Here is a 25,746-nt window from a genome sequence, read left to right as displayed (position 1 = left end):
GAGGATTGTAGTTCAAAGGCAGCTTGAGAAGTAAAGTCCGTGAGACTTTTATCCACAATTAACCACAAGGCCGGAAGTGGAGCGGTGGCTCAAGTGGTAAAACACAAACTTCGAACAGAAAAGCGAAGGGGCAGCACCCGGAATCTTGAGTTCAAGCCCCAGGACCGGGAGGCAAACGCGCGCCCCCGCGCGCACACACACAGTTTGCAATGGGATGAATAGAGTCGCTTTGGGCACCCTATCCATTCTCCCAACGACACGGTATTAGACCTGCCAGAGCTACAGACGCTGCTTAATTAACTACAACCGAGGACCGGATTTCCAGCTCCTCGGAATCAGGGATCTTGTCTGGTTTACCTACGGCCACTGCGCACAGCGCAGAGGGCTAAGGCCTAGGAGGCACCGTGGTGTCGGGGAATTTGGGGAGGAAGTCGATCTACACGCCCCAACTTCACTGAGAGGCCCACTATCCACAGAGAAAGCCTTGCCTGTCAGAGGACAGGAAAGGGACCCCCGCCCCCAATCAGATTTGTTCTACCACGGAGCAGGGGGAGACCGACAGTCAGTGCTGTGTCTGCGCGCGCGCGCATGTGTGTGCGTGCTCGTGCCCGCACAGGCCGGGGAGTCCCCAAGCGCGGCTCCCGGCCTCGCCATTTGGGGGCGGGACACTAAGCTCCCAAGTCCTCCAGCTCACGCGTCCCCCACCCACCCCCGGCCTCGGGACCCCGCCCCTCACCATTACTGCGTTGGATCTTGATGGCAAGACCAGGGAACAAGCGGGCCTGAAGCGTCGAGTCCATGGGCATCCGGAAACCTGCCAAGAAAAGAAACTCTCACCAGAGCAAAAAAACAAAACAAACCCACGACTCTGACCACCGAGCCGTCCTAGCGCCGCGTAAACCGTCGCAGTTTAAATCCCGCGCGCCAGCGTCCTTGGCAACGTCATCACGCCAGCGCGGGCCTCACTTCCGCCACTTGGCGTCTCCCTGCCGAGGCTTGTGGGTTATGTAGTCTCCGGCCCCGTTCCTGGCCCCGCCCACCTGGCTGGCTACACCCCCTGAGTACCGAGACGCCTTGTTCCGGTCGGCCCCAAATCCTGGTCTCGTTTTCTGTCGTTCGCGGGGCTTGAACTCAGTGCCTGAGCACTGTTCCTGAGCGCTTCGGCTCAGGGCTAGCGCTCTACCACTTAAGCCGCAGCTCCGTTTCCGGCTTTTTGTGATCAATTGTATATAAATGTCTCATGGACTTTGGCCTCCCGGACTGCCTGGGAATCCTGACCCTCAGTTCTCAGCCTCCAGGTTAGCTGGGATCACAGGCATGGGCCCCCAGCCTCTAGCTTGGAAATCTAGCAATCTAGCCCAATGAGTTTTTGTTTGAAACTGGGTCTTGCTATGCTACCCAGGCTGGTCTCCAGTTCCTGAACTCAAGTGATCCTCGGCCTTTGGCCTCCTTTTTTACCTAGGACCACAGGCGTGGGCCGCTGCACCCAGCTCCATGAAATTCCTTGAGCTAGTAATGCACAGTGGAGCACACTTGTCATTTCTAGCGCACAGGGGGCAGAGGCAGGAAGATTAGGAGTTTGAGGCCAGCCTCAGCTACATTGTGAGTTGGAGATTGGCCTAGGCTACCTAGCAAGACCCTGTCTTGGAAAAAGAAAAAAGCTTTCAATTAAATTTGTTGTAATTTTTCTGTTTGTTTATTTGGAGACAGTCTTCATATGAACATGTAGTCTATACAAAAGATTGTGCTAGGGCTGGAAATGTGGCTTAGTGGTAGAGTACTTGCCTAGTATGTATGAGGCCCTGGGTTTGACATAAACAAACAAACAAATATATATATATATATATATATATATATATATTATGCTGGCCTAGTCCTGTGTGGTGACAATAAAATGTAGCTACAGAATGGAGGTCAAGATTTTTTTTTTTTTTTTTTTTTTTGCCAGGCCTGGGGCTTGAACTTCAGGCCTGAGCACTGTCCCTGGCTTCTTTTTGCTCTTGAGCCACAGTGCCACTTCTGGCTCTTTCTGTTTATGTGGTGTGAGGAATTGAACCCGGGGAGAGCTTCAGGCATGCTAGGCAAGCACTCTACCACTAAGCTACATTCCCAGCCCCACCTTTTTTTTTTTTTAATTGGTGCCAATACTGTGTCCTAGAAGTTGTCCCTTAGCTTTTTTGCTCAAAGCTAGTACTCTACTTCTTGACCCACAGCATCACTTATGTTTTTTTTGTGTTTTTTTTTTTGTGATTAATTGGCTGTAAGTAGCTGGGCATGGGCCACAGAGGTGGTATTATAGAGCACTTTCTTGGAGAGCAGAAGGCCTATGAAATATTAGTGCCTCAGGAGTGGCAATGAAGCTAACCACAGACATGCCAAATGATAATTGGAGTTGCATTCAAGGTTTGGCCCAGTTTCTTGATTTTCTGTCCTGTCCATTCAGATCCCACAGGGCAAGAGAGGTTCTATTTGGCCAGAAGATGGAGGGGAAAAGGAACAGAGGAGGATGCAAGTCAGTGGACTGATGGATCAAGGACCAACTCCATAAACGATCATCAATGATCACCATTGTGATGGGTTATATTAACTGCACTCCCACCTTAAAAGTGGGCCACCATCCTCCTCACCGCCCTCCCAACCCTTCCAGTCTCTCCTTTCTTCTGGAGCTTCATTCTCTCCCTCTGTACCGGCTTCCTTTCCATCAACCTTTAAACATGTTTGCCACTTTATTATTTACTTATTTATGGTGAACACAAGGCCTCATGATAAGTAAGCATTCTTCCACCAAATTTCCAGTCCCCTAGAGCTAACCTTTCACATTCAAGCCACATAGGTTTTTATCCCCCCTCATCTCCCTTCCTGCTGGGGATGGAACCCAGAGCTGCAGGCATGCCAGGTAAGTGCATTACCACTGAGCCACATTTCCACAGCTAACCAGCCTTTTGAAGAATTCCTTCCAGAGCTGGCCAGCATGCTCCATCTCCATTTCCTCTCTTATCACTACCATGAGGTTGGCCCCTTCCATCATCCTTGAAAGAATCTGTCCCATCCATCCCTAGGGGACCATGTGGAGATAAGTCACAGACCGGAGAAGAAGGATTATAAGGAGGTTTATTAGTGGGGCCATATTTCCCCTGGGAGAGAGAGCAACCTGGCGTCTGCACCTTAATCCAGGTGGTAGCTTATATAACTCTGGGAATAGAGGGGAAGTAGGTAGGTCTGAGTGGTGAGTGGGAGTGGCAGGGAGTTCAGGTATGAGTGGAGCTGGGGGCTAGTGGGAGGAGCTGAGGACCTGAGGTAGGGGAAATTACTAACAATCCTCACCCCACAGAAACAGTTCTAGCAGAGGCCACCAGTGACCTCCCTTTAGTGATTCCGTGGGTTCTGTAGTCCTTACCTCATTTGAACTCTCATTTACAAGGCTGAACACTCCTTTAATGTCGTCCCTTGTTTTCTGTGCTGCCTATGTACCTGGTTTTCTTCCTGCCTTCCTAATTTCCTTTACATGCTCCTTAAAAAAATAATATACATCTGGGCTGGGAATATGGCCTCATTGTAGAGTGCTTGCCTTGTATTCATGAAGCCCTGTGTTTGATTCTTTTTTTTTTTTTGGCCAGTCCTGGGCCTTGGACTCAGGGCCTGAGCACCGTCCCTGGCTTCTTCCCGCTCAAGGCTAGCACTCTGCCACTTGAGCCACAGCGCCGCTTCTGGCCGTTTTCTGTATATGTGGTGCTGGGGAATCGAACCTAGGGCCTCGTGTATCCAAGGCAGGCACTCTTGCCACTAGGCTATATCCCCAGCCCCCCTGTGTTTGATTCTTCAGCACCACATATATAGAAAAAGCCAGAAGTGGTACTGTGGCTCAAGTGGTAGAGTGCTAGCCTTGAGCAAAAAGAAGCCAGGGACAGTGCTCAGGCCTTGAGTTCAAGGCCCCATGACTGGCAATAATAATAATAATAATAATAATATACATCTATAAACTATACACACGCACGCTCACACACATATGCTTTTGAAACAGGGCCCCATCATGTATGTACCTCAGGTTGGTCTGGAATTTGCTATGCAGCTGGACTCAAACTCTACCAAATTCTCCTCTGACTTCTGACTGTGTCACTGTTCCCTAAGGACCTTCCTGCACTGTGTTTTCTCCTCACTTTACTTATTTTCCTTGGACAATCCAGACCCCCAAAATAAAGGCTGAAATTAGGACTTCAACACATGAAAATTTTGGGAGGAGAGGTAGGAAAACTTTACCCCTATCACCAGATGCTGATGATTTGAAATACCAATCTGAAAAGAGCAAAAGCAAGCAAATAAACCCCACAACAAATCTGATAGGATCCTCCTTTAGAGCCTTCCACCTGTTCCCCACTGCTTTCAAGGTAAACCTGAGTTAGTGTAAAATGCCTTTTTGTCTTTACTGTGTTACTTTTTGGGATCCTTTAATGTTTGGTCCATGTCACTGCATGTTCTGTATCATAAGTTTCTCTAGAGGAGAACCGATATTGCTTAATAAATCTTTTTTTTTTTTTTGGCCAGTCCTGGGCCTTGGACTCAGGGACTGAGCACTGTCCCTGGCTTCTTTTTGCTCAAGGCTAGCACTCTGCCACTTGAGCCACAGCGCCCCTTGTGGCCGTTTTCCGTATACGTGGTGCTGGGGAATCGAACCTAGGGCTTCATGTATGGGAGGCAAGCTCTCTTGCCACTAGGCCATATCCCCAGCCCTCAATAAATCTTTGTTAAATAAATGTACCTAGGGGCTGGGGATATGGCCTAGTGGCAAGAGCGCTTGCCTCGAATACATGAAGCCCTGGGTTCAACTCCTCAGCACCACATATACAGAAAATGGCCAGAAGTGGCGGCGCTGTGGCTCAAGTGGCAGAGTGCTAGCATTGAGCAAAAAGAAGCCAGGGACAGTGCTCAGGCCCTGAGTCCAAGGCCCAGGACTGGCAATAAAATAAAATAAAATAAATGTACCGAGACAATCATTTTCGAGGACTTTTGTTGCTGTTGTTTGTGGGTCTTGAACTCGGGTCCTGTGCATTGTTTCTGAGCTCTTTTGCTCAAGGATAGCTCTTTACCTTTGAGCCACAGCTCTACTTGCAGTTTCTGGTGGTTAATTGGAGATAAGTCTCACAGGGACTTTGCTGCCCAGGCTGGCTTTAAACTGTGATCCTCAGATCTCAGCCTCTTGATTAGGTACGATTACAGGAGTGAGCCACTGGTACTTTGCTTCAAGTTTTTATTATTAATTTAGTGATATTAATGATGAAACCTAGTATTGGGTATGCTAAGCAAGTGTTCTACTACTTAATTACATCAGTATATATATATATATGTTGTGTGTGTGTGTGTGTGTGTGTGTGTAATATGGAGGTCAGATCTGGCCAGCGCCATCATTGGCTGTTGAGGGGTGTCAGATTGACTCCATCTCAGATTAAAGAGAGCAGAAGCTGACTCCATCTTCACTAAGATCTCTCCCACCCTATCCAGGCAAGTTCCCCTACACTGTGATAAGATTGTGTAAACTGCTTGACCACCTGAATTGTGGAACATTCGAGGTTAAAGCTATGCCCCCCCCCATGAGTAGGCGTATCCCCCTGCATTATGTGAGCCTCGCCAAATCTGTGCGCCAAGTCTAACTAAAATGATAGGTTGGTTCAAACAGTTGCTATGAGGCAGATTGTAACTCCTTCAGCCACCTGTGATCTGGTATGCTCTGTAAGTGTTATAACCTCATTGGCCACTGGGTGTGGCAGGCTTGACCATGTGCTGCTTGCCTTTATAACCTGGCCTGGAAGGCTGATGGTGGTCGCAGTTTCAGCTCCTGAGTCTGGGCTGTGACCCTGGACAGTCGGTTCACTTTTTACTTCCCCAATAAATCCATCTTTTTTTTTAATCATCTTTTTGCTAGAGACTGTTTGAGTGGTGCACTCTTGGAGGGACGGGGAATCCCCTCGCTGGAGGGACCCCATTACAGCTAGCATTGAGCCACAGGGCCACTTCTGGCTTTTTTCTATGTATGCGGTGCTGGGGAACCGAACCCAGGGCTTCATGTGTATGAGGCAAGCACTCTACCACTAGGCCATATTCCCATCCCCCGAATATGAATATATATATATATTTTTTCATCCAAGATAATTTTTTTCTGCAGTCTTAATTCTCACTTTCTTGTAGGACCAGGCATGTATTTCCATAACTCTAGCTTCCTTCCCTCCCTCTAGTGGTGGCCCAACGCATGTGTGTGTGAGTGTGTGTGTGTGTGGGGGGGGGGGGGGAACCCGGAGGCAGCCTCATTTAAATACCCACAATGCATTGCACAAAAGACTTTGCTTAAAATAAAACAAGATTCTTTTCTTCTTCTACTTTTTTCCTTAAAGTGAGATATCAGTTACAGAATTATCTGCTATAATAGGAGCGGTCACCATCTATCGTGGGTCAATAGTCACCGTTGGTGTTCAAGGAGTTGCAGTTATCCGAGTACGGTGTGCAGCAACAGTACCGCATACTCTGGTTTCTCTTCAGATCGTATAAATCTTTCGCCTTTTACTAAAGATTTCCGTGGAGAGGAACAATTCTGAGTCTTAACCCAATTTTTTGAGGCCTTGCTATTAGCAGGGCTAACAATGTTGGTTGAAAAGCAGAAAGTTATGCAGAATGCTGTTTCAGTAATCTCTAGGTATAACTCTGACATTAGGTGTACTGGCAATCTGGGGGTTCTGTACTTTTTAATACTGTTTTGTAGTTTTTTTCGGTTTCACTCATAAGGTTAGTGGTTCTTTGTACCAGGTAGGGCATTTTTAAGGTTGCAGAGTTATTTCCCTGAGCCAGAGCTAATGTGTTTGGTGGTTTCCTAAGGTATTAGCTTTGACCACCAAAGCTCAGAACATGTGTTCAGACCTCCAGTTCAAGCACCAGGGATTGGCACACAGGTGTACAAAGGAAGTTGTTTTTTGGGCTGTTAGTTTCACTGTCTGGCTCCCTGAGGGCACAACAGAAGTTATCCAGGAGGTGGGGTGAACTTGTTTTTGTTTAGTCCTTGAGTAACTTCTGTAAAGTTTGGTGTCATGATCTCCTCTCTCTATTGCTCAAGCTGGCCTGGAACTGTTCCTGCTTCTGCCTGGGCCTCCTGAGTGCTGGGAATACAAGCAGCCACTCCCATGAACCCCAAGACCATTTGTTCTTCACAGGCCAGGTGCCAGTGACCCATTCCTGCAATCCTACCTATGAAGGATGTTGAGGTCTGAGGATCATAGTTTGAAGCCAGCCTAGGCAGGAAAGTCTGTAAGGATCTGATCTCCAGGAAACAGGAAGTAGCACTGTGGCTCAAAGTGCTAGAACAGCACTAGCTTGAGTGGAAAAGCACCTTATTAAGTTCAAAGCCCATGACTGACCCCCCCCAACAAAAAACACAACAACAACTTTAAAAAGCCAACAGCACAAAACCCCACTTCCTTCTGGAAAAAAACAAAAACACCCAGAAAAACAAAATGAAAACCAAAAGCATATGGGGGGAAAGATGAGGGAGAAAGTAACAAATTTGACAAGAAATGTACTACCTTGGCAGGCTGGGAATATGGCCTACTGGTAAAGTGCTCCCCTTATATACATGAAGCCCTGGGTTTGATTCCTCAGCACCACCTATATAGAAAAAAGCCAAAAGTGGTGCTGTTGCTCAAGTGGTAAAGTGCTAGCTTTGAACAAAAAGAAGCCAGGGACAGTGCTCAGGCCCTGAGTCCAAGCCCAGGACTGGCAAAAAGACAAAACAAACAAAAGAAATGTACTACTTTGTGTGTGTAACTGTAACCCCCCTGTACATGACCTTGACAGTAATTTTTTTTTAAGTATAATTGGCTTTTTTATACACGTGTATATTTGTGTGGGTGTGTGTGCCATACATAACTTCAGAATGGACATGTGCTAGACAATATTCTAGCTTCACCACACACAGGATACATAAAACAGGAAATTTAACTTATGGAAAATGAAAATATAACTACATTTTTTTCCCTTCTCCTTATAGCAATAAAAGCAAGCTGGGAAAGGACGTCAACTTGGAGAAAGCTTGGCTGCCTTAGACCAAATGTTAAGGCCTGTGATGCCCTCTTGTGGCATCCCAGAGAATTACTGCCATTTGACCTGCCTCTGGCTTGGAGATTTAAATAACCGAATCATCTATTCAGGCATGCTGGGAATTGTCCTACACGTTTGGAATTTAACATACCTTGATGATTAAAGCCATGAAGAAACTAGAAAGAAGGAACATACCTCAATGTAAGAAGGGGTACAACAAACCTATAACTGGCATTATTATAATTGAGACAAAAATGGAAGCATTCCCTTTAAAGTTAGAAACAAAACAAGAATGTCTACTCTCTCCACTTGAATTCTTAGCCAGAGCAATAAGGCAGGAGAAAGAAATAAAATGAATTCAAATAGGAAAGGAATAAGTCAAACTATGCCTACAAACTCTCTTAGCTTCCGCTCTTTCTCTGCATACCAGGTTTGAATTCACGCTCTCACATTTGCTAGACAGACCCTTTACCATTGAGTCATGCCTCAAAGCTCCCCCCCTCTTAAATTTAATTAATACAGTCAGAGAAGTAGCAGGATTCACAATTGATATACAAAAATCTAACAGGATGAAAAATTGGGAAAATAATCCTATTCATACTGGCCTTAAAAAAAAATAAATACGGGGCTGGGAGTATGGCCTAGTGGCAAGAGTGCTCGCCTCCTACACATGAAGCTCTCAGTTGGATTCCCCAGCACCACATATATGGAAAATGGCCAGAGGGGGCGCTGTGGCTCAAGTGTCAGAGTGCTAGCCTTGAGCAAGAAGAGGCCAGGGACAGTGCTCAGGCCCTGAGTCCAAGGCCCAGAAATGGCCACACACACACACACACACACACACACACACACACACACAAAATAAATAAATAAATACCTAGGAATACATTTAAGGAGTTTAAGACCTCTACAAGGGCCAGGAATGTGGCTTAGTGGCACAGTGCTTGCCTTGCATTCATGAAGCCCTGGGTTCGATTCCTCAGCACCACATAAACAGAAAAAGCCAGAAGTGGTGCTGTGGCTCAAGTGGCAGAGTGCTAGCCTTGAGCAAAAAGAAGCCAGGGACAGTGCTCAGTGGCCATTTTCTGTATATGTGGTGCTGGGGAATCGAACCCAGGGCTTCATGTATACGAGGCAAGCGCTCTTGCCACTAGGCTATGTCCCCAGCCCAAAAGTATAAAACATTGAAAGAAAATGAAGACACTAGAAAACACAGCCTGAACTTACAGCTCGGTGTAGTGGTGGGTCCCAGCAACAAAGGGATGCATAGATAGGAGAATCACAGTAAACACACACACACACACACACACACACAAGCTACTATTATACAATCCAGCCGTGCCACTCCTGAGGCAGGTAAGTCAGCATATAATAGTGATAACTGCATAGCCATGTTTTAAAAATATTTTATTGTTATTATAAAGTTGATATACAGAGGGGAGTTATATTTACATGTCAGGTAAAGAGTACATTTCTTTTTGGAAAATGTCACCCCTCCCTCACTCCCTACCCACAAGTTGTATAGTTCATTTTCAATAGCATCTGGTGAGTATCATGGCTACATTTACTCACCTTTTGTCCTTCCATTTCTGTGCCTCCCTTTACATTCCCAAAGACATATAAATGAACAAACAGAACAAAAAGGGAAGAAAAAAAGCATCAAAAACAGAAAAAAAACCAAACCTCTTGATTTCATTTCCTGGTGTTCATTTTGGTATTATTTTGTATCATCAGATGCATAGAGGCATTATTCCTCTCCTACGAGTATCTTCCTTTGGTCTCACTGTGAATTCCTAAGGACCTGTATAATTTATTATGTCCAGGTATTTTAGCTCTAGTTTTTGCATATGAGAGAAAGCGTGCCATTTGTCTCTCTGAGCTTGGCTTACCTCATTTAACATGATTTGTTCTAGGTCCATCCATTTCCCTGAAAATGACATGATATTCTTTCTAATGGCTGTGTAAAATCCCATTGTGTATAGGTACCACATTTTTTGGATCCACTCATCCGGGCTGGCCCCACAACTTGGCTGTTGTGAATAGTGCAGCAATGAACATGGATGTGCAAGTGTCTTTATGTGCACACCCATGTTTATCAAGTCATGATTCACCATAGCCAAGCTATAGAGTCAGCCTGATGAATGGATAAAGAAAATGTATATCTACACAGGGCATATTTTCAGCCACAAAATACTCCCATCAAATGCTGCATGAAGAAAAATGAGTTGGGGTTGGAGGTGTGGCTCAAGTTACAATGTGCCTGCCAAGCAAGTGCAAGACAAGGTGTGGAGGTCAGATGAATTATGTCATTTGCGGGAAAGTTTAGGGAACTGTAGATCATAATGCTAAGCAAAATATGCCAGACTCAGGCAGATGCTGGTGGCTCATGCCTCTGATCCTAGCTACTTAGAAGGCTGAGAAATGAGGATCAGGGTGCAAAGCCATCCTGGGCAGAAAAGCCTGTGAGACCCTTATCTGCAACTAACCACCAGAAAACTGGAAGTAGAGCTGTGGCTCAAAGTGGTAGCTCTCTAGCCTTGAGCACAAAAACTCAGCGACAGTGCCCAGACACTGAGTTCAAGCCCCAGGACTGGAAAAAAAAATTTAGATCCAATAAAAGACACTATGAGCCAGGCACTGATGGCTCACACCTATAATCCTAGCTACTCAGGAGGCTGAGATCTAAGGATCTCAGTTCAAAGCCAGCCCAGGCAGGAAAGTCCCTGAGACTCTTATCTCCAATTAACCAACAGGAAGTGGTGCTATGGCTCAAGTGGTAGAGTGGTAGAGTGCTAGCCTTGAGCAGAAGAGGTCAAAACAGCGCCCAGGCCCAGAGTTCAAGCCCCAGTACTGACCAAAAAACAACAGCAACAACAACAAAAACCCCACCTTGAACGTAAAAGGGAAAGGGGAACTATTTGGTGGCAACAAGAGGTGGGGGAGGGAAGATGATTATGATTAAAGTACACCATTTACATGTTTGAAAATAGAATGAAATCCATTAAATTTGTAAAAACAAAAGGCAGCACAGAGAGGGATCAGAAATATTAGGGAAATAATGTAATCAAATCACTTTATATGCATGTTGAGATATATGTTGAGATATCACAACAAACTCTCTGTGTATTAATATATGCTAATTTGAAAAAGAAGGAAAAAAGATGGTGAGAGAAGGTTCAAGGTCAGAATATGGCCTTACTCCAACTTGAAGGAAGCTGAAGACAAGAGTCAGGAAGAAAACAAAAAGCAACCAGAGAGATAGAAGAAAAAAAAAAGCCAGTTGTAGCATATGAATCCTAGCTCCCCAGTAGGCTCAGATCTCAGTATCATGGTTCAAAGCTAGTCTAGGCATATAAGTTTGTGAGACTCTTACGTCCAATTAACCACCGCATAGAAATGGTGCTGGAGCTCAACGAGGTAGAACGCTGGTTAGTCTTGAGCAAAACAGCTCAAGGACAGCACCCTAGGAGCTCGGTTCACATCCTTGGTACTGGAACAAAACAGGCTTGGTGCGTATAACGTTTTGGAGGAGATTGTGGGGCTACCTGGGACTAGGCAGGCCTTCTATTCAGGGCAGCCAGTAGGCTGGTGGCCCTTCCTTCCAGACCTATCACTACAGGGCCCCTCTGATCTTCCCTTCTCCATACCATGCACAACAGACAGATGTTGAGATTGTTTATTGAAGTCTTCCCCAACAACAGCTCACAAGCTCACAAGCTCACCCCCCCGCCCACCCAGGACCCAGGGCAGGTGCCCTTTCTGCCAAGGTCCCCCGCTAAGGAAAGGCCTTGCTTGGCCTTCTTGGTTTGACAGTTAACTCTTTTCATTCCATAGCATTCTCCTCCTCCTTTTCTTCCTCTTCTTCCTCCTCCTCCTCCTCCTCCTCCTCTTCTTCCTCCTCCGCTTCCTCCTCCTCCTCCTCATCCATCTGGTTGGAAGTACCGACGTCGGAGAAGGTGAAGTCGCACTCGGAGCCTCGGTGGAGGTGTAAGGCTGCCGGCGGGGGAGCGGGGTGAGCTGGGCCGCATTGGCTGGGCCGCGCTTTCGCCCCGGGGCTCCTCGCCCCCTGCTCACCCTTGGTCACGTTGACCTTGTTGGCCGCCAGGATGTCCGCCTGGACGTTGTCGATCTTCCGGTACAGGTCCTCAGGGCCGCTCTGAGGACGGGAGCCGAGGGCCGGCGCCGGTGAGCCCGGGCCGTGTGCACTGTGGGGCCTGGGTGCAAGGGCAGCTGCGGGGACCCGGAGACCGCGGGCGGCCCCTTTCGGGGACGGGGGGGCGTCATTCTGTCCCTCAGGGCCGAAGCCAGGGGGCCGGGGAGGGGGCACTCACGAGGAAAAGCTGGAAGAGCTCTTCCCCCATGGACTTGCGCACGTGCTCCTCCACCACCGGGAACATCTGCACGAAGAGCTGCGGCGCGCAGTGTCTGGGTCGGTGTCTGTGAGGCGGCCCCGCCCCCGTCCCGAGCCCCGCCCCCGTCCAGAGGCCCCGCCCCTCGACCCTCCCGCCCTCGGCCCCATGACCCCGCCCCGCGACCCTGCCCCTGCCCCACCCCCAGACCTCGTCCCTGCCACTCGGCCCTCAGCCCCTTGACCCTGCCCCGTGGCCCCGCCCCTCAACCCCGCCCTCGGCCCCATGACCCTGCCCCTCTGCCCCGTCCCTGCCCCACGACCCCATCCCCGCCCTGTGACTCCGAGACCCCACCTGATCCAGAGACCCCGGGCCCCGAGAAACGGCCCTGTCCCCCTTCCCGCCCTCAACCCCCACCCCTCCCAGCCCCGTCCCTGGGACACTGCCCCCGCCTCGCCCCGTGGTCCCGCCCCCGCCCGACCCTGCCCTGCCCCGCGACCGCCCCGATTCAGAGACCCCTCCCCCTTCCTCGCCCCCCCCCCCGCCCCCCCCCCCGCCCCGCGACCCCGTGGCCACGCCCTGACGGAGAGGGCCACGCCCCATGCCACAGCCCCGTGGCTCCGCCCACAACCAGTGGCCACGCCCCGACCCGGAGGCCCCGCCAGCACCTCCAGCGTCATGCTGGCCAGCCTCTGGCTGTTGCTGTGGTCCGTGTTGCCCATGGCGGTCAGCAGGCTGTGCACCACGCGCATGTGCAGCAGCTCCTCGGCGAAGCTGAAGCTGTCACGCACCAGGATCCTGGCAGGGGAACGGGGCCAGGGCCCTGGCTCGCTCGGGCCTTTCCCAAGGCTGCTGGGGGCACGGGCCTCGCTGGTTTGCTGAAGACCACCCTCCTTCCCTGCCCGCTTACCCGATGGTCTTGGCGGCTGCCGCCTGCTGCAGGAACAGTGGCATGTGGGTGGTGAAATCGAGAACCGAGGAGTCTGGGGGAGGCAAGCGACCTTGAGGCTGAGTGTCCCTTCCCTCGGCCCGGCCGTCCCATCTATGCCGGCCTACCCTCGAGGATCTTGGAGTGCAGTCTGGACGTCTCCTTGAGGGATGGTATCAGCAGGGCCACCAGGCCCTTGAGCAGGGGCAAACGCACGTCGTAGTTGACCAGGTCCTTGATCAGCTCGATGGCTAGGGAAGAGCAGAGACGCTGGAGAGGCAGAGGCAGAGGACCACATGGCTTCCCTTTCCACCGTCCTCTCCATCACTCACTTTCCTGGTACCCAGCCTTGAGCAAGACCTGGGGAAGTGACGGCCCTTCCTCTGGGAATGTGTGGAGGCCACGTGCTTACAGAACCAGCCCCAAGGGAGAGAGGAAGGAGGAAGGAAGGAAGGAGGAGGAAGGAAGGAAGAAAAGAGGAGGAAGGACTGGGTGGCCAGCCACTTCAGCAAGGGCCCTAGGGAAGGATGCTGATGCCCCACTTCTGTGGGGCCCCTTATTTTATTTTCATTAAAAAATTATCCTGTTGGTCACAGGGCTTGAATTTGGGGCCTGGGCACTGTCCCTGAGTTTTTTTTTTTTTTTGCTCAAGGCTAGCACTCTACCTCTTTGAGCCACAGTACCACTTAATTGGAGATAAGAGTCTCAACAGACTTTTCTTTTCTTTTTTTTTTTTGCCAGTCCTGGGCCTTGGACTCAGGGCCTGAGCACTGTCCCTGGCTTCCTTTTGCTCAAGGCTAGCACTCTGCCACTTGAGCCACAGCGCCACTTCTGGCCATTTTCTGGGGAATCGAACCGAGGGCTTCATGTATAAGAGGCAAGCGCTCTTGCCACTAGGCCATATCCCCAGCCCCTCAACAGACTTTTCTAGCCTGGGCTGGCTTTGAACTGTGATGCTCAGTTCTCAGCCTCCTGAGCAGCAAGGATTACAGGTGTGAGCCCCCAGGTCCCAGCTTTGTCAGCTTATTTTATAGACTAAAAGTTTCACTCTACCACTTGGAAACACAGTGCCACTTCTTGTTTTCTAGTGATTAATTAGAAACAACAGTCTCATGGACTTTGCTGTCTGGGCTGGCTTCAAACCGTGTTCCTCAGATCTCAGCCTCCTAAGTAGCTAGGGTTACAGGCATGAGCCATCAGAACCCAGCAGAAAAGAGTTAATTTAAACACTGCCTACACAGGCAGCCAGTTCCAAGGTGCTAAAATTTCTGAGAAGGATTGTTTCCTGGCAATTCTTTGTTCCTAGTCTAGAAAACCAGCGACTTGGTCTTTCTCTATGCGTCCAGACAAGACTGCCACCTACTGGCCATCCATGAGAACTGTGCTTCCGTTCACGTTTGCTGCTTCTTGCAGCAGAGTCAGCAAGAAGATAGATACATTGCACTGGTGTAAAGAAGAGCCCCAAGTCAGGCATCTTCCTGACCATTTATTTTCTACCTCTGATCCCTGTGCCTTCCACTATCTCTTATCCCATATCCTGTTCAGAGCCCAAATGTTGGAACAAGTACTTTTTAAGTGAGGCTTAATGGCTCAACCCTGTAATTCTAGTTAGTTGACAGGCAGAGATGGGAATGGGATGAAGTAGGATGGGGGTTTGAGGTCAGCATATGCATAAAAGTTCAGGAGACTCCATCTCAACCAGTGGCTGGGTGAGGTGGTGCATGTCTATTATCACAGCTACAGAGGAAGCACAATGGCTGGGCACAGTGGTGTGCACCGGTCAATCCCTGTAACACAGGGAAGCACAAGTAAGATCAAAGCCCAGGCTGGCTTGTGTATGAAGTGTCTGAGACTCTACCTTAAAAATAACCTGTGCAAAAAGTGGCCTGGAGATGGCTCAGGTGTCTAGTGAGCAGCAGGCTGTGAACACAATCCCCAGAACCTCCCACCCCCCAAAAAAGTCCAACTCAATGATATATACTTGTAGTCTCAGCTACTTGGGAGGCTGAGGCTGGAGGATCACTTGAGCTCAAGAATTCAAGGCCATCCTGGGCTGCATAACAAGATCCTATCTCAAAAGCAAGCTCACACTTATAATCCTAGTGACTCAGGAGGCTGATATCTGAGGACTGAGTTTGAAGCCAGCCCAGACAGGAAAGTCCGTGAGTCTCTTTTTCCCCCCTTGGGTCCTGGCTTTAACTGAGGATCTGGGCACTGTCCCTAAGCTTCTTTTGCTCAAAGCTGGTGCTCTACCACTTGAGCCACAGAGCCACTTTCAGGTTATTGATGGTTAATTGGAGGTAAGTGTCTCATGTCTGCCCATGATGGCTTGGAATTAAGAGCCTCAGATCTCAGCCTCCTAAGTAGCTAGGATTACAGGCATGAGCCTTCAGCCCCACAGCTCAGACTGTGATGTTGGTCTCAGGTCTCAGAGACAATCCACATCAGAGGTCTGGCTGAACTGATGAAACTTACCCAGATTCTAGATTCAGTAGCACATATGTGCTGAGTTGCACGGCAGAGCACGAAGCCCCAGAGACTCCAAAGGCTGAGTTCTCCCTGTGCTCTTAGTCTCTGTTAATACAACCAACATGAACTGCTCTAGCCTTTACAAATATTGAAAGGAAATGTATGTTTAGTAAATTGGTAATTTGGTAAATTGATCATATGGCCAATTGATTTTTTGGCAGGCATGCATTTGGCAAATTAATTTACAGTGAATTAGTCTACTTCAAATTATCATACATAAGAATGCTCACACCCTTAAGGTAATAATTGATTTGTCAAAGATATCCCGGGTTTTGCAATTTGTTGTTCTCAAACCTGAAGGAATTCATCTCGGATCCTCTCTGGCCACCCACCCACCACATCTAAGATCTATTAGACCCTCCTCCCCTCCCTTTGGAGGAATTTCACCAGAAACTGAAAAGTTCACTTTTTAACTTTAGTTCTGCACTGAGCAAGTTCAACAGCTCCCCCTCGTGGACACTTGTCATATATGCAGTCTCTGTATTCACAGTTATATCAAGACTATTTTGAAGTGCATAAGAGACAGACTATTTCAAAGAAATGCACTCTTTTCCCGGCTTATGTAACTGTATCCCCTCTGTACCTCACTTTTATAATTATAATAAAAAAATTTAAAGTTGGGCACTAGTAGCTCATGAGATCTGAGGATTGAGGTTTAAAGGCAGTCCAAAATGGCAGAAAAGTCTGTGAAACTGTTGTCTCCAATAAACCACTCAGAAAAAAACTGGAAGTGGTGCTGTGGCGCTCAAGTGGTAGAGCACTAGCCTTGAGCACAAAGGGGCTTAGGGGCAGCTCTGGGGCCCTGAGTTCAAGCCATAGGACTGCCAAAAACAAAACAAAACAAAACAACAAAAAACCCCAGAAGTGGAGCTGTGGCTCAAGCACCAGCCTTGAGCAAAAAAGGCTAAGGGACAACCCTCAGGCCATGAGTTCAAGCCTAGTACTAGTACACACACGCACACACACACAATTTATTCAAAGAACTACTGAGCAGCCATTATGTTCCAGACCCTGGGCTAAAGAAATGGATCAGTCCTTGCTCCTATACTGGAGTTGCTCAGAGGAAGGGAGGAAAGAGACATTCACTCTCAGGAAAGTAATCAAGGCAGGGTGTGCATTCCTCCCTACCTCCCTCCCCACATGGAAGGTGTGGGAATGAAGTGAAAAGTGTAAAGAAGCCCCCTTTTTGAGTCCCTAAAAACGGCAGGCTTAGGCAGAGTAGTGGGCCTGGGGAAGGGCAAACTTAGGCTGGATAGCAGGAACATGTTCTGGTAAATGTCACCCAAGCCCTATAGGAAACCAGACAATGGAAGAATGTGGAATGTGGTCCTTCCTTCCTTCCTTCCTTCCTTCCTTCCTTCCTTCCTTCCTTCCTTCCTTCCTTCCTTTCTTTCTTTTCCTTTTTGCTCAAGGCTAGCACTCTACCACTTGAGCCAAAGCACTACTTCTGATTTTTTTCTGTTTATGTGGTACTGAGGAATCAAACCCAGGGCTTCATGCATGCTAGGCAAGCACTCTACCAGTAGACCAAAATTCTGGCCCCGGAATATGGTTTTTCTGCTAACCTGCTGACTCTGCTTCTATAACTATGTGCTCTCTTGAATGCGGAATAGCAGCTTTGATGTAATGACCATTGTGACTAAAAGGAAAAACTGTAAAGTTTCCAGAGAGTAATTATACCAATCTGGGAAGCATAATAAAAATGCTAAAAGTTGAGCTAATATTCCATTAGCCTAGCCGCAAAATTTCGCTTCTGTTAATGGCTTGCTTCACCTGTTGTTTTTTTAAATTTATTTTTATTTTTTATTTTTTTTTGCCAGTCCTGGGCCTTGGACTCAGGGCCTGAGCACTGTCCTTGGCTTCTCTTTGCTTAAGGCTAGCACTCTGCCACTTGAGCCACAGTGCCACTTCTGGCCATTTTCTATATATGTGGTGCTGGGGAATCGAACCCAGGGTTTCATGTATGTGAGGCAAGTACTCTTGCCACTAGGCCATATTCCTAGCCCTTCACCTGTTTTTAACTTGCTTTGACCACCTGTATGTGGTACGTGTGATTTTTGCCTTTAAAAACCCAACCCTACTGAGGCTTAGCACTGTTCTTCACCATTCTGATGGTGGCAAACAGACGTTGTGCACAGCTAAATAAAGACTACTAGCCCGATTGACTGAGTGCTTGGTGACTTTACTTCATGTTCCACTGGGGTGGCCAGGATACTTTAGAAGGAAGCCCTAATATGCACTTGGGACAGTGCACAGGGATAAAGACCATGATAGCCACCCAGGGATTTCACACTAGCCATGTAAAGGGCATTCCGGATTACTACTGTCATGGAGGGAGGTGCTGCTGGAGGGGGCAGGGTGGTATGAAGGGAAGAGGCTGCCATCTAGTGAAGGTTAAAGGCAGAGTCCAGGATGGCCTTAGAGAAGAAGAAGCACTGAAGATGAGAAACTTGGGAGAGAGTGGCTACGTTTGCCAGGTGGAGGTGGGCGGAAAGATCTGAGGCACCTACCCCAGTCTCACTGGGGTCAGATTGAGCTTCCTACCATGATTCCACTGCCAGGTCATCACACAGTCAATGCCAGAAACTGATCTTTCCTTAGGTCCCTTTTCTGCCCGCCCTCCCCCCACCCCTACCCCCACCCCCACCCCGTCGCTGGCAGCAAGGCCCATGTACCCATCTGTACCTAACCAAGGTAAAACAAACCCAAGAGTGATAATGCATGACAAAAAAAAACATGGCCGGTCAGTTTCTTCATTCCCCAAGCATATCTTGTCCTTCCTATTGGGGTTTCAGCTCAGAACCTCATGTTTGTTAGTTTTGCTACACTCTACCTTGAGCCATGCCTCTAGTCCTTTTTCGTTCAGTTCCTAGGGTTTGTGGTGTTGAGCCTGGGCACTGACTCTGAGCTTTTATGCTTAAGGTTAGCATTCTGCCCCTTGAGCCACAGCTCCACATCTTGCTTTTTGGTGGTTAATTGGAGGTAAGAGTCTCATGCACTTTTTTGCCTGAGCTGTCTTCTTTGAATCATGATTTTCAGATCTCAGCCTCCTGAGTAGCTAGGATTAAAGGTGTGACTCACTGGAGCCTGGCTATGTGCTGAATATTTTAAATTATGATTTAATGACTCTCTTCTTGTTCATGTGGTACAGAGAAATTGAACCCAGCGCTTCAGGCATGCTAGGCAAACACTCTACCCCTAAGACACATTCCCAGCCCATCTTCCCCCCTCCCCCACCATTTTTTTCTCTTGTGGTAGTGGGGATTGAACCCAGGGCTTTGCGCATGCAAGGAAAGGGCTCTCTCTGGAGCTCCATCCCAACCCCAACAGCGTGACTTCTGTTCAGAAGAAAATGCCACAAGAGGCTTGAACAAGACTCAGCTCTGGGCCCAGGCGGATTCTTTTATTTATTCCAGTACTGGTGCTGGCCTTGGGGCCTGCCTGGGTGCTGTCCCTTAGCTCTTTTGCTTAAGGCTGCTGCTCTATCACTTGAAGCCCACCTCTACGTCTGGTTTTTGTTTTTATTTTGGCTGGTTAATTGGCGATAAGAGTCTCATAGACTTTTCTGCCTGGGCTGGCATTGAACTATGATCCTCAGATCTTAGCCCCCTGAGTGTCTAGGATTACAGACATGAGCCACTGGGCTAGATTCTAACAACAGTTAAAGCAGCATGTGGCGGATTCAAAGCATGACTATGACTGTCATGTCCTAAAAAAACTACTGAGTGACCCTGACTCAGCGTCTTCCAGGATGCCCAACAACAGGCTCTGTGACCAAGGGAAGACTCTTCTATCACCTGGAGGCAGCCTCCTTACCTTCGTACTGAACTTCCAGGTGCATGGTGCCCAGCACCTTCAGCACACAGTCCACGATGCTGGGGTGTGTCGTTCCGATGATCGACTGGTAAGACAGACAAGAAACAAGGTGGTTGTCGTTTAGAGCTTGTACTCCTGGAATGAAACACCACCTTCCAAATCAACAGCTTATGGTGAGGGATGGAAGGTGGAACCAAACCCCAAAGAGTGACCCCAAGAAGCTGCCCAGGTGGCTACTGAAGCAGCAAGGTCAGGATGCACTAAGCTGAGGCTACCTGGTCAATGCAGGAACCAGGTCAGCAGAAGCAAGGATCAGTAACATCTTCTCTTTCTCAGAAGCCTAGCCAATCAGCCAACCCCTCTTTCCACCTCTTCCGGATGTACTCTCACTCAGCTCAAGGGCTAAGAGGCTTGGGGAGTTTCAAAGGAAAAGGCATCACTACTGGACACCAATGGCTCATACTGGGAATCCTACTCTGGAGGCTGAGGTTTGAGGATCCGAGTTCAAAGTCAGACAAATCCAGGAGACTCTTTCCTTTTTTTTTTTTTTTGCCAGTTCTGGAACTTGAACTCAGGGCCTGAGCACTGTCTCTGGCTTCTATTTTTTGCTCAAGGCTAGCACTCTGCCACTTGAGCCACAGTGCCACTTCTGACCATTTTTTATATATGTAGTGCTGGGGAATCAAACCCAGGGCTTTATGTATACAAGGCAAGCACTCTTGCCACTAGGTCATATTCCCAGCCCTTCCAGGAGACTCTTATTTCCAATTAACCAGCAAAAAGCCAGAGTAAAGGTGAGGTTCAAGTGGTAGAGCACCAGCCTTGAGTGAGAAGCTAAGGGACAGTGTCTGGATGCTGAGTTCAAACCCTAGTACCGGTACACATGTACACAGACACACACAGACACACACAGACACACAGACACAGACACAGACACACACACACACACACACACACGCACACACACAAATTCTGCATTTGCATCTAGCTTAGCTTGCTTTTCAGATGGGCACTTGGGAACTATCAAAGCCTATCAAGTTAGTAAGTAAAACCCTTACTCCTTCCAAGTCGATTTCCCCACCCTCCCTTTTTGTTGGTTGTGGGGCTTGAACTCAGGGCCTGGGCACTGTTCCTGAGCCTCTTCATGCTCAGTGCTCCCACTGTACCATTTGAGCCACAGCGCCACTTCTGGTTTTTATTTTTGTTTAGATGGTACCAAGAAATCAAACCCGGGACCTCATGCATGCTAGGCAAGTACTCTACCCCTAAGCCACATTCCTAGCCCCTTCTGGGTTTTGAGTGGTTAACTGGAGATAAGAGTCTAACAGGGACTTTTCTGCCCAGGCTGGCTTGGAACTATGATCCGTAGACCTTAGCCTCCTGAGTAGCTAAGATTACAGGCATGTGCCACCAGTGCCCAGCAAGTTCTCTCCTTTATTCCTGCTCTCTCTTGCTGGTATGTTACACGCTGCTGTGCAAGCCCTAACTTAGCTATCTTCTGATGCCATTTACAATTTATTTATTGAGGGCTGGGATGTAGCTCAGTGGCAAAGCACTTGCCTAGCAAGTGCAAAGTCCTGGGTTTGATCCCCAGTACCAAAAAAAAAAAAAGAAAAGAAAAGACAAAACAACAACAACAACAACAACAATTTATTTATTGAACTCAGGGCCTGGGCACTGTCCCTGTGCTTCTTTTTTGGCTTTTTCTGCTTATGTGGTGCTGAGGAATCGAACCCAAAGCTTCATGCATGCTAGGCAAGCACTCTACCGCTAAGCCACATTCCCAGCCCCTTCTGATGCCTCTCACACATCTGATGCCTTTGGTCCCATACCCTCTACCTCAGAAACATCTATCTAGGCCAGGTATGGGAGCACATTTCTAATTCCATCACTCAGGAGACTGAGGATGGAGGATTGCAAATTCAAGGCTGGTCTGGTCTACACCAGTTTGAGGACATCTTGGATTACATAGCAAGACTGCCTCAAAACAAAACCCACACCAAAAATTGTGCATCCTGCCTGGTGTCTATTCCCATCACTACTACAGGGTTTGTGCTTGTCATCTTCTGGGGCAGCTTTGAGAGCTCTGTTTTCCCCCAGGCCCTGGTGCACTCTAGGCGAGAGCTCTGCTACTTCAGCTATAAAGGTCAGCCCTTGTTTTTGAGATCAGAGTCTTGCTAACATTGCTTGGGCTGGCCTCAAACTTGTGAAATTTCCATTCTCCTGCCTCCCCTTCCCAAGGAGCTGCTATTCTATGTGGGTACCACCACACCTGGCCTTCAGTTTGGGGGGTAGTGTATGTACCATGCAATTTATCATTTTCATCGCTGCTCAGTTCAGTGGCACTAAGCATATTTACAAGGTGCTGTACAACCTCTGCCTCCCACTCGCTCCACCTTTTCTCTTTATGGTTATCCTTCCATGTAGACATCACTATTCTATTTATTCTATTTGTGTGTGTGTGTGTGTGCGCATGTGCGCGCGCACGCGCATGCGCGTGCTGGTACTAGATCTTGAATTCAGGGCCTCATGTGTCCTTTCCCCCCACCCCTCAAGACTGGGACTTTACTACTTGAACTACAGCTCCATTTTCTGGCTTTTTGCTGGTTAACTAGAGATAAGAATCTCATGGACTTTTTTGCCTGGGATGGGTTTGAACCATGATCCTTTGAGATCTCAGGCTCCTGAGTAGCTAGGATTACAGGTGTGAGCCACCAGTGCCTGGTGAGATCTCTATTTGTATCTTATAAAGAATACAACTTAGGCTCAGGCAAGTCAAGGTCAAGTCTTACGTACTATGGGTTTCTCTCTTTATTTCACAGGAAACAGAGGCCAAAGATGTCAAATAGCTTCCCAGGCTGTCTTGGCTCAGAATCTTGCCCTCCCCCAGCTCAGGGCTGAATGTTCCTGCTGGTCAGATCAAAGCCATGACCATCCTTAAGCATGAGGTCTTTCCCATGGCCACCATGCATGTCCCAAATATGACTTCACTCAAAATCTAAGACAGAAGCCAAGGACAAAAAAAAAAAAAAGAAAAGAAAAGAAAAGAAAAAGCATTTCTAGCTCCACAAGTAGCAATCTGGCCTGTCACACACTGTCTACACATGCACCCAGGCTCTTTCCCTTTAATCTTTTTTGCAGACTTCTCACTATCCGTGCTGCTTGTCACAACCACTTTTGAAGTCTGCCTTAAGTAAACAGGACAAATCACTCTGCTGGGAGGCATGAACTCTGTGACCCAGCTGGGCCTTCTAGAAGAGACACTGACTGTGGCGTGAAGGGCAGACCTGCTGGGGGAGGCTGAGCGAAGGTAATTGTAAGACTGGTGCAGCTGAATTCGGAGCCCAGGAGCATACAACCTTGGCTCACCTGGGCGGTCCTGAGGGTCTGCAGGGACAGCTGCTGAGCTTTTGGGGACACGCAGGGCAGCAAAGCTATTAGCCCTTTGTACACTTGATTCTGGTACTTGGGGTTTCCATGGAGCAAAGAATCCAGCAGAACCTGTACTTCCTCCTGGGTCTCTTCTGACTTAGACTTTGCCATAAATTCTGCTATGGCTCGTACACCTGGGGGGAAAAAAGACAAAATGTTAAATTGGATGTGATTTATGAAAACAAATCCCACTCAAGATTGCATAATACAGAGCCGGGTGCCAGTGGCTCATGCTTGTAATCCTAGCTACTTAGGAGGCTGAGATCAGAGGATCAGGGTTTGAAGCCAGCCTCAGCACACAAATTCGAGAGATTCTTATCTATTATTAACCAGCAAAAAGCTGGAAGCAGAGCTGTGGCTCAAGTGGCAGAATGCCAACCTTGAGTGAAAAAGCTACGAGCAAGAGCAACCTAGCCAAAAATGTGTGTTTTAAGGGCTGGGAGTGTAGCTTAGTGGCAGGGCTCTTGCTTAGTATTTTTTTTTTTTTTTCCAGTCCTGGGCCTTGGACTCAGGGCCTGAGCACTGTCCCTGGCTTCCTTTTGCTCAAGGCTAGCACTCTGCCACCTGAGCCACAGCGCCACTTCTGGCTGTTTTCTGTATATGTGGTGCTGGGGAATCGAACCCAGGGCCTCATGTATACGAGGCAAGCTCTCTTGCCACTAGGCCATATCCCCAGCCCTCTGGCCATTTTTCTGTATATGTGGTGCTGGGGAATCGAACCCAGGGCTCCAAGTATACGAGGCAAGCGCTCTTGCCACTAGGCCATATCCCTAGCCCTTGCTTAGTATTTGTGAAGTCATGGATTTGATACCTGGAAGAAGAGGAGGAGGAAGGGGAGAAGTTGTTTCATTCCTACATGTTGTGGGATCATTAAAAAATTTTTAAATACAGATTTTTTTTTGGTGGTACTTTCTCAAGGAGTTACATCCCCAGCCATAAAAACAAACATTTTTGAAAACTGTTAACACTTGGAGAGTACGCAGTTTACAAAATGCCATCTCTGTCTTCTCTCTGTCTCTCTGTCTCTGTCTCTGTCTCTCTCCCTGTCAGTCCTGGGGCTTGGACTCAGGGCCTGAGCACTGTCTCTGGCTTCTTCTTCTTTGTTTTGCTCAAGGTTAGCACTCTGCCACTTGAGCTATAGTGCCACTCTGGCTTTTTCTGTTTATGTGGAATTGAACCCAGGGCTTCATGCATGCTAGGCAAGCATTCTACCACTAAGCCACATTCCCAGTCTCCTTTTCTCTCTTTTTTTCTTCCTTCCTTCCTTCCTTCTTTCCTTCCTTCCTTCCTTCCTTCCTTCCTTCCTTCCTTCCTTCCTTCCTTCCTTCCTTCCTTCCTCCCTTCCTTTCCTTCCTTCTTTCTTTTTAAATTGGCAGTACTGGCATTTGGACTCAGAGCTTCATGCTTCTACCACTTGATCCGCATCCTGTCTTTCCTCTTCCCCTTTACCTTTTAGTCTTTTTTCCTCCCAGTTACGGTCTTTTGATTTTTGTCTGGGTCTGACCTTGGTCTGCAATTCTTCTATTTATGGCCTCCCACATAGTTGGGACCACAGTCCTGCACCGTCATGCCTAGCTTACTGAGATAGAATCTTACTTTCCCCCAAGTTGGCCTTAAATGATGATCCTCCTGATCTTTACCTTCCAAGTATCTGGGCTTCCAGTTGTGAGCCACTGTACCTGGTGATTCATTCCATTTTACAGGTGAAGACATCGAGGCCGTGGAGGAGACAGAAGGAAGAATCCCGAGGAAAGTGCAGACTGGGAAATGCTTTTAGAAAGGGTTGCCTGGGGTGCAATTGTCCTTACATGCCTCAATCGGAACACTTGAAATTCTGGAAATCACTGGATTGTTAGCTTTCCCATCAGACGGTAAACTCTTTGAGAAAAGTGCCTGTATTCTACTCATCTTTGTATCCCTGCTCCCTTTGCCAATACCTGGCACACATCATAAATAATCGGTAATTTTGCTTTGAGAGTTATTCATAACTCAATATCACACAGGATTTTTGGCAGCAGTGAAATCAATCTTTGTTGCAGATGTGTGAAAGAGAACATATTTAAAATGGAGAAGGATTTCTAAAAACCACCACTGAAAAGTATGAGCAGATGATGAATCAGGAAAGCCATAAATCCAGTCTTCCAGTGGTCATGTGGACAGAAGCTAATTAAGTCCTCTGTACTATGCTTCCTGTGCAGCCCCTTGCTCCGTGATGGATTCCCCCACAGCAGGGCAGGGGACGCAGCACGCTCCCCGCCTCCCTCCCCCCCCCACCCATCATACCTAGTACCCACCATAGCTTTCACAAATGAGCTCCTTGTACTTCCTGCCAGAGTTTGCGATAACCTGAAGGAGTTTGACGGATTCCTTCTTGTCGTCTTCCTTGATCTTCTCCAACCCTAGGATTTCCAAGAGGGTCAGGGCACCTCCAACCTCAAGAAATTCTATCAGGTACCGATTGCTGTATCGGGAAATAGTAATAAAAACCTGTCAGGTTGCTTGCCCCTGACCTTCAAAGGGGTTCCCAGGTCCTTTCTTCAACTGCTTTGCCTCCTATCAAGGAAATGTCCATAGGAAAGTGACATAATAAAGTTTCTTCCTTCTAGAAGGAAGTACTAG

The 25,746-nt window shown here is 48.1% G+C and overlaps 2 protein-coding genes and 1 non-coding gene across 7 annotated transcripts in view; 1 reads left to right on the top strand and 2 right to left on the bottom strand.

Annotated features, from left to right (window-relative positions):
* Kif2c (kinesin family member 2C) overlaps positions 1 to 895 on the bottom strand; it is a 29,953-nt gene extending 29,058 nt beyond the window's left edge. The window contains exon 1 of the mRNA XM_048351154.1: positions 737 to 895. Coding sequence (XP_048207111.1) covers positions 737 to 806 — 70 coding nt within the window. The 5' untranslated portion in view covers positions 807 to 895. The remainder of the gene's footprint in view (positions 1 to 736) is intronic.
* A 5,613-nt stretch (positions 896 to 6,508) lies between these two features.
* On the top strand, positions 6,509 to 6,625 carry LOC125355852. Its single transcript, XR_007211773.1, has one exon. It is a non-coding gene; the product is annotated as a U5 spliceosomal RNA (small nuclear RNA).
* A 5,121-nt stretch (positions 6,626 to 11,746) lies between these two features.
* The window catches only part of Armh1 (armadillo like helical domain containing 1), a 48,514-nt gene continuing 34,514 nt past the window's right edge, over positions 11,747 to 25,746 (bottom strand). For 4 of the 5 annotated variants that reach the window (XM_048351140.1, XM_048351138.1, XM_048351139.1 and 1 more), the window contains 9 exons: positions 25,422 to 25,588; positions 23,065 to 23,261; positions 19,696 to 19,780; positions 13,479 to 13,601; positions 13,333 to 13,405; positions 13,091 to 13,220; positions 12,405 to 12,482; positions 12,148 to 12,229; positions 11,747 to 12,066 (listed from right to left, as the gene is read on the bottom strand). In XM_048351140.1, the coding sequence (XP_048207097.1) occupies positions 11,897 to 12,066; positions 12,148 to 12,229; positions 12,405 to 12,482; positions 13,091 to 13,220; positions 13,333 to 13,405; positions 13,479 to 13,601; positions 19,696 to 19,780; positions 23,065 to 23,261; positions 25,422 to 25,588 (1,105 nt within the window). In that variant the 3' untranslated portion in view covers positions 11,747 to 11,896. The remainder of the gene's footprint in view (positions 12,067 to 12,147; positions 12,230 to 12,404; positions 12,483 to 13,090; positions 13,221 to 13,332; positions 13,406 to 13,478; positions 13,602 to 19,695; positions 19,781 to 23,064; positions 23,262 to 25,421; positions 25,589 to 25,746) is intronic. The other variant, XM_048351141.1, reaches the window with a different exon arrangement.

This window comes from Perognathus longimembris, chromosome 7 (assembly GCF_023159225.1).
Source record: "Perognathus longimembris pacificus isolate PPM17 chromosome 7, ASM2315922v1, whole genome shotgun sequence".
Lineage (NCBI taxonomy): Eukaryota > Metazoa > Chordata > Mammalia > Rodentia > Heteromyidae > Perognathus > Perognathus longimembris.
This window is presented reverse-complemented; position numbering and strand designations above follow the sequence as displayed.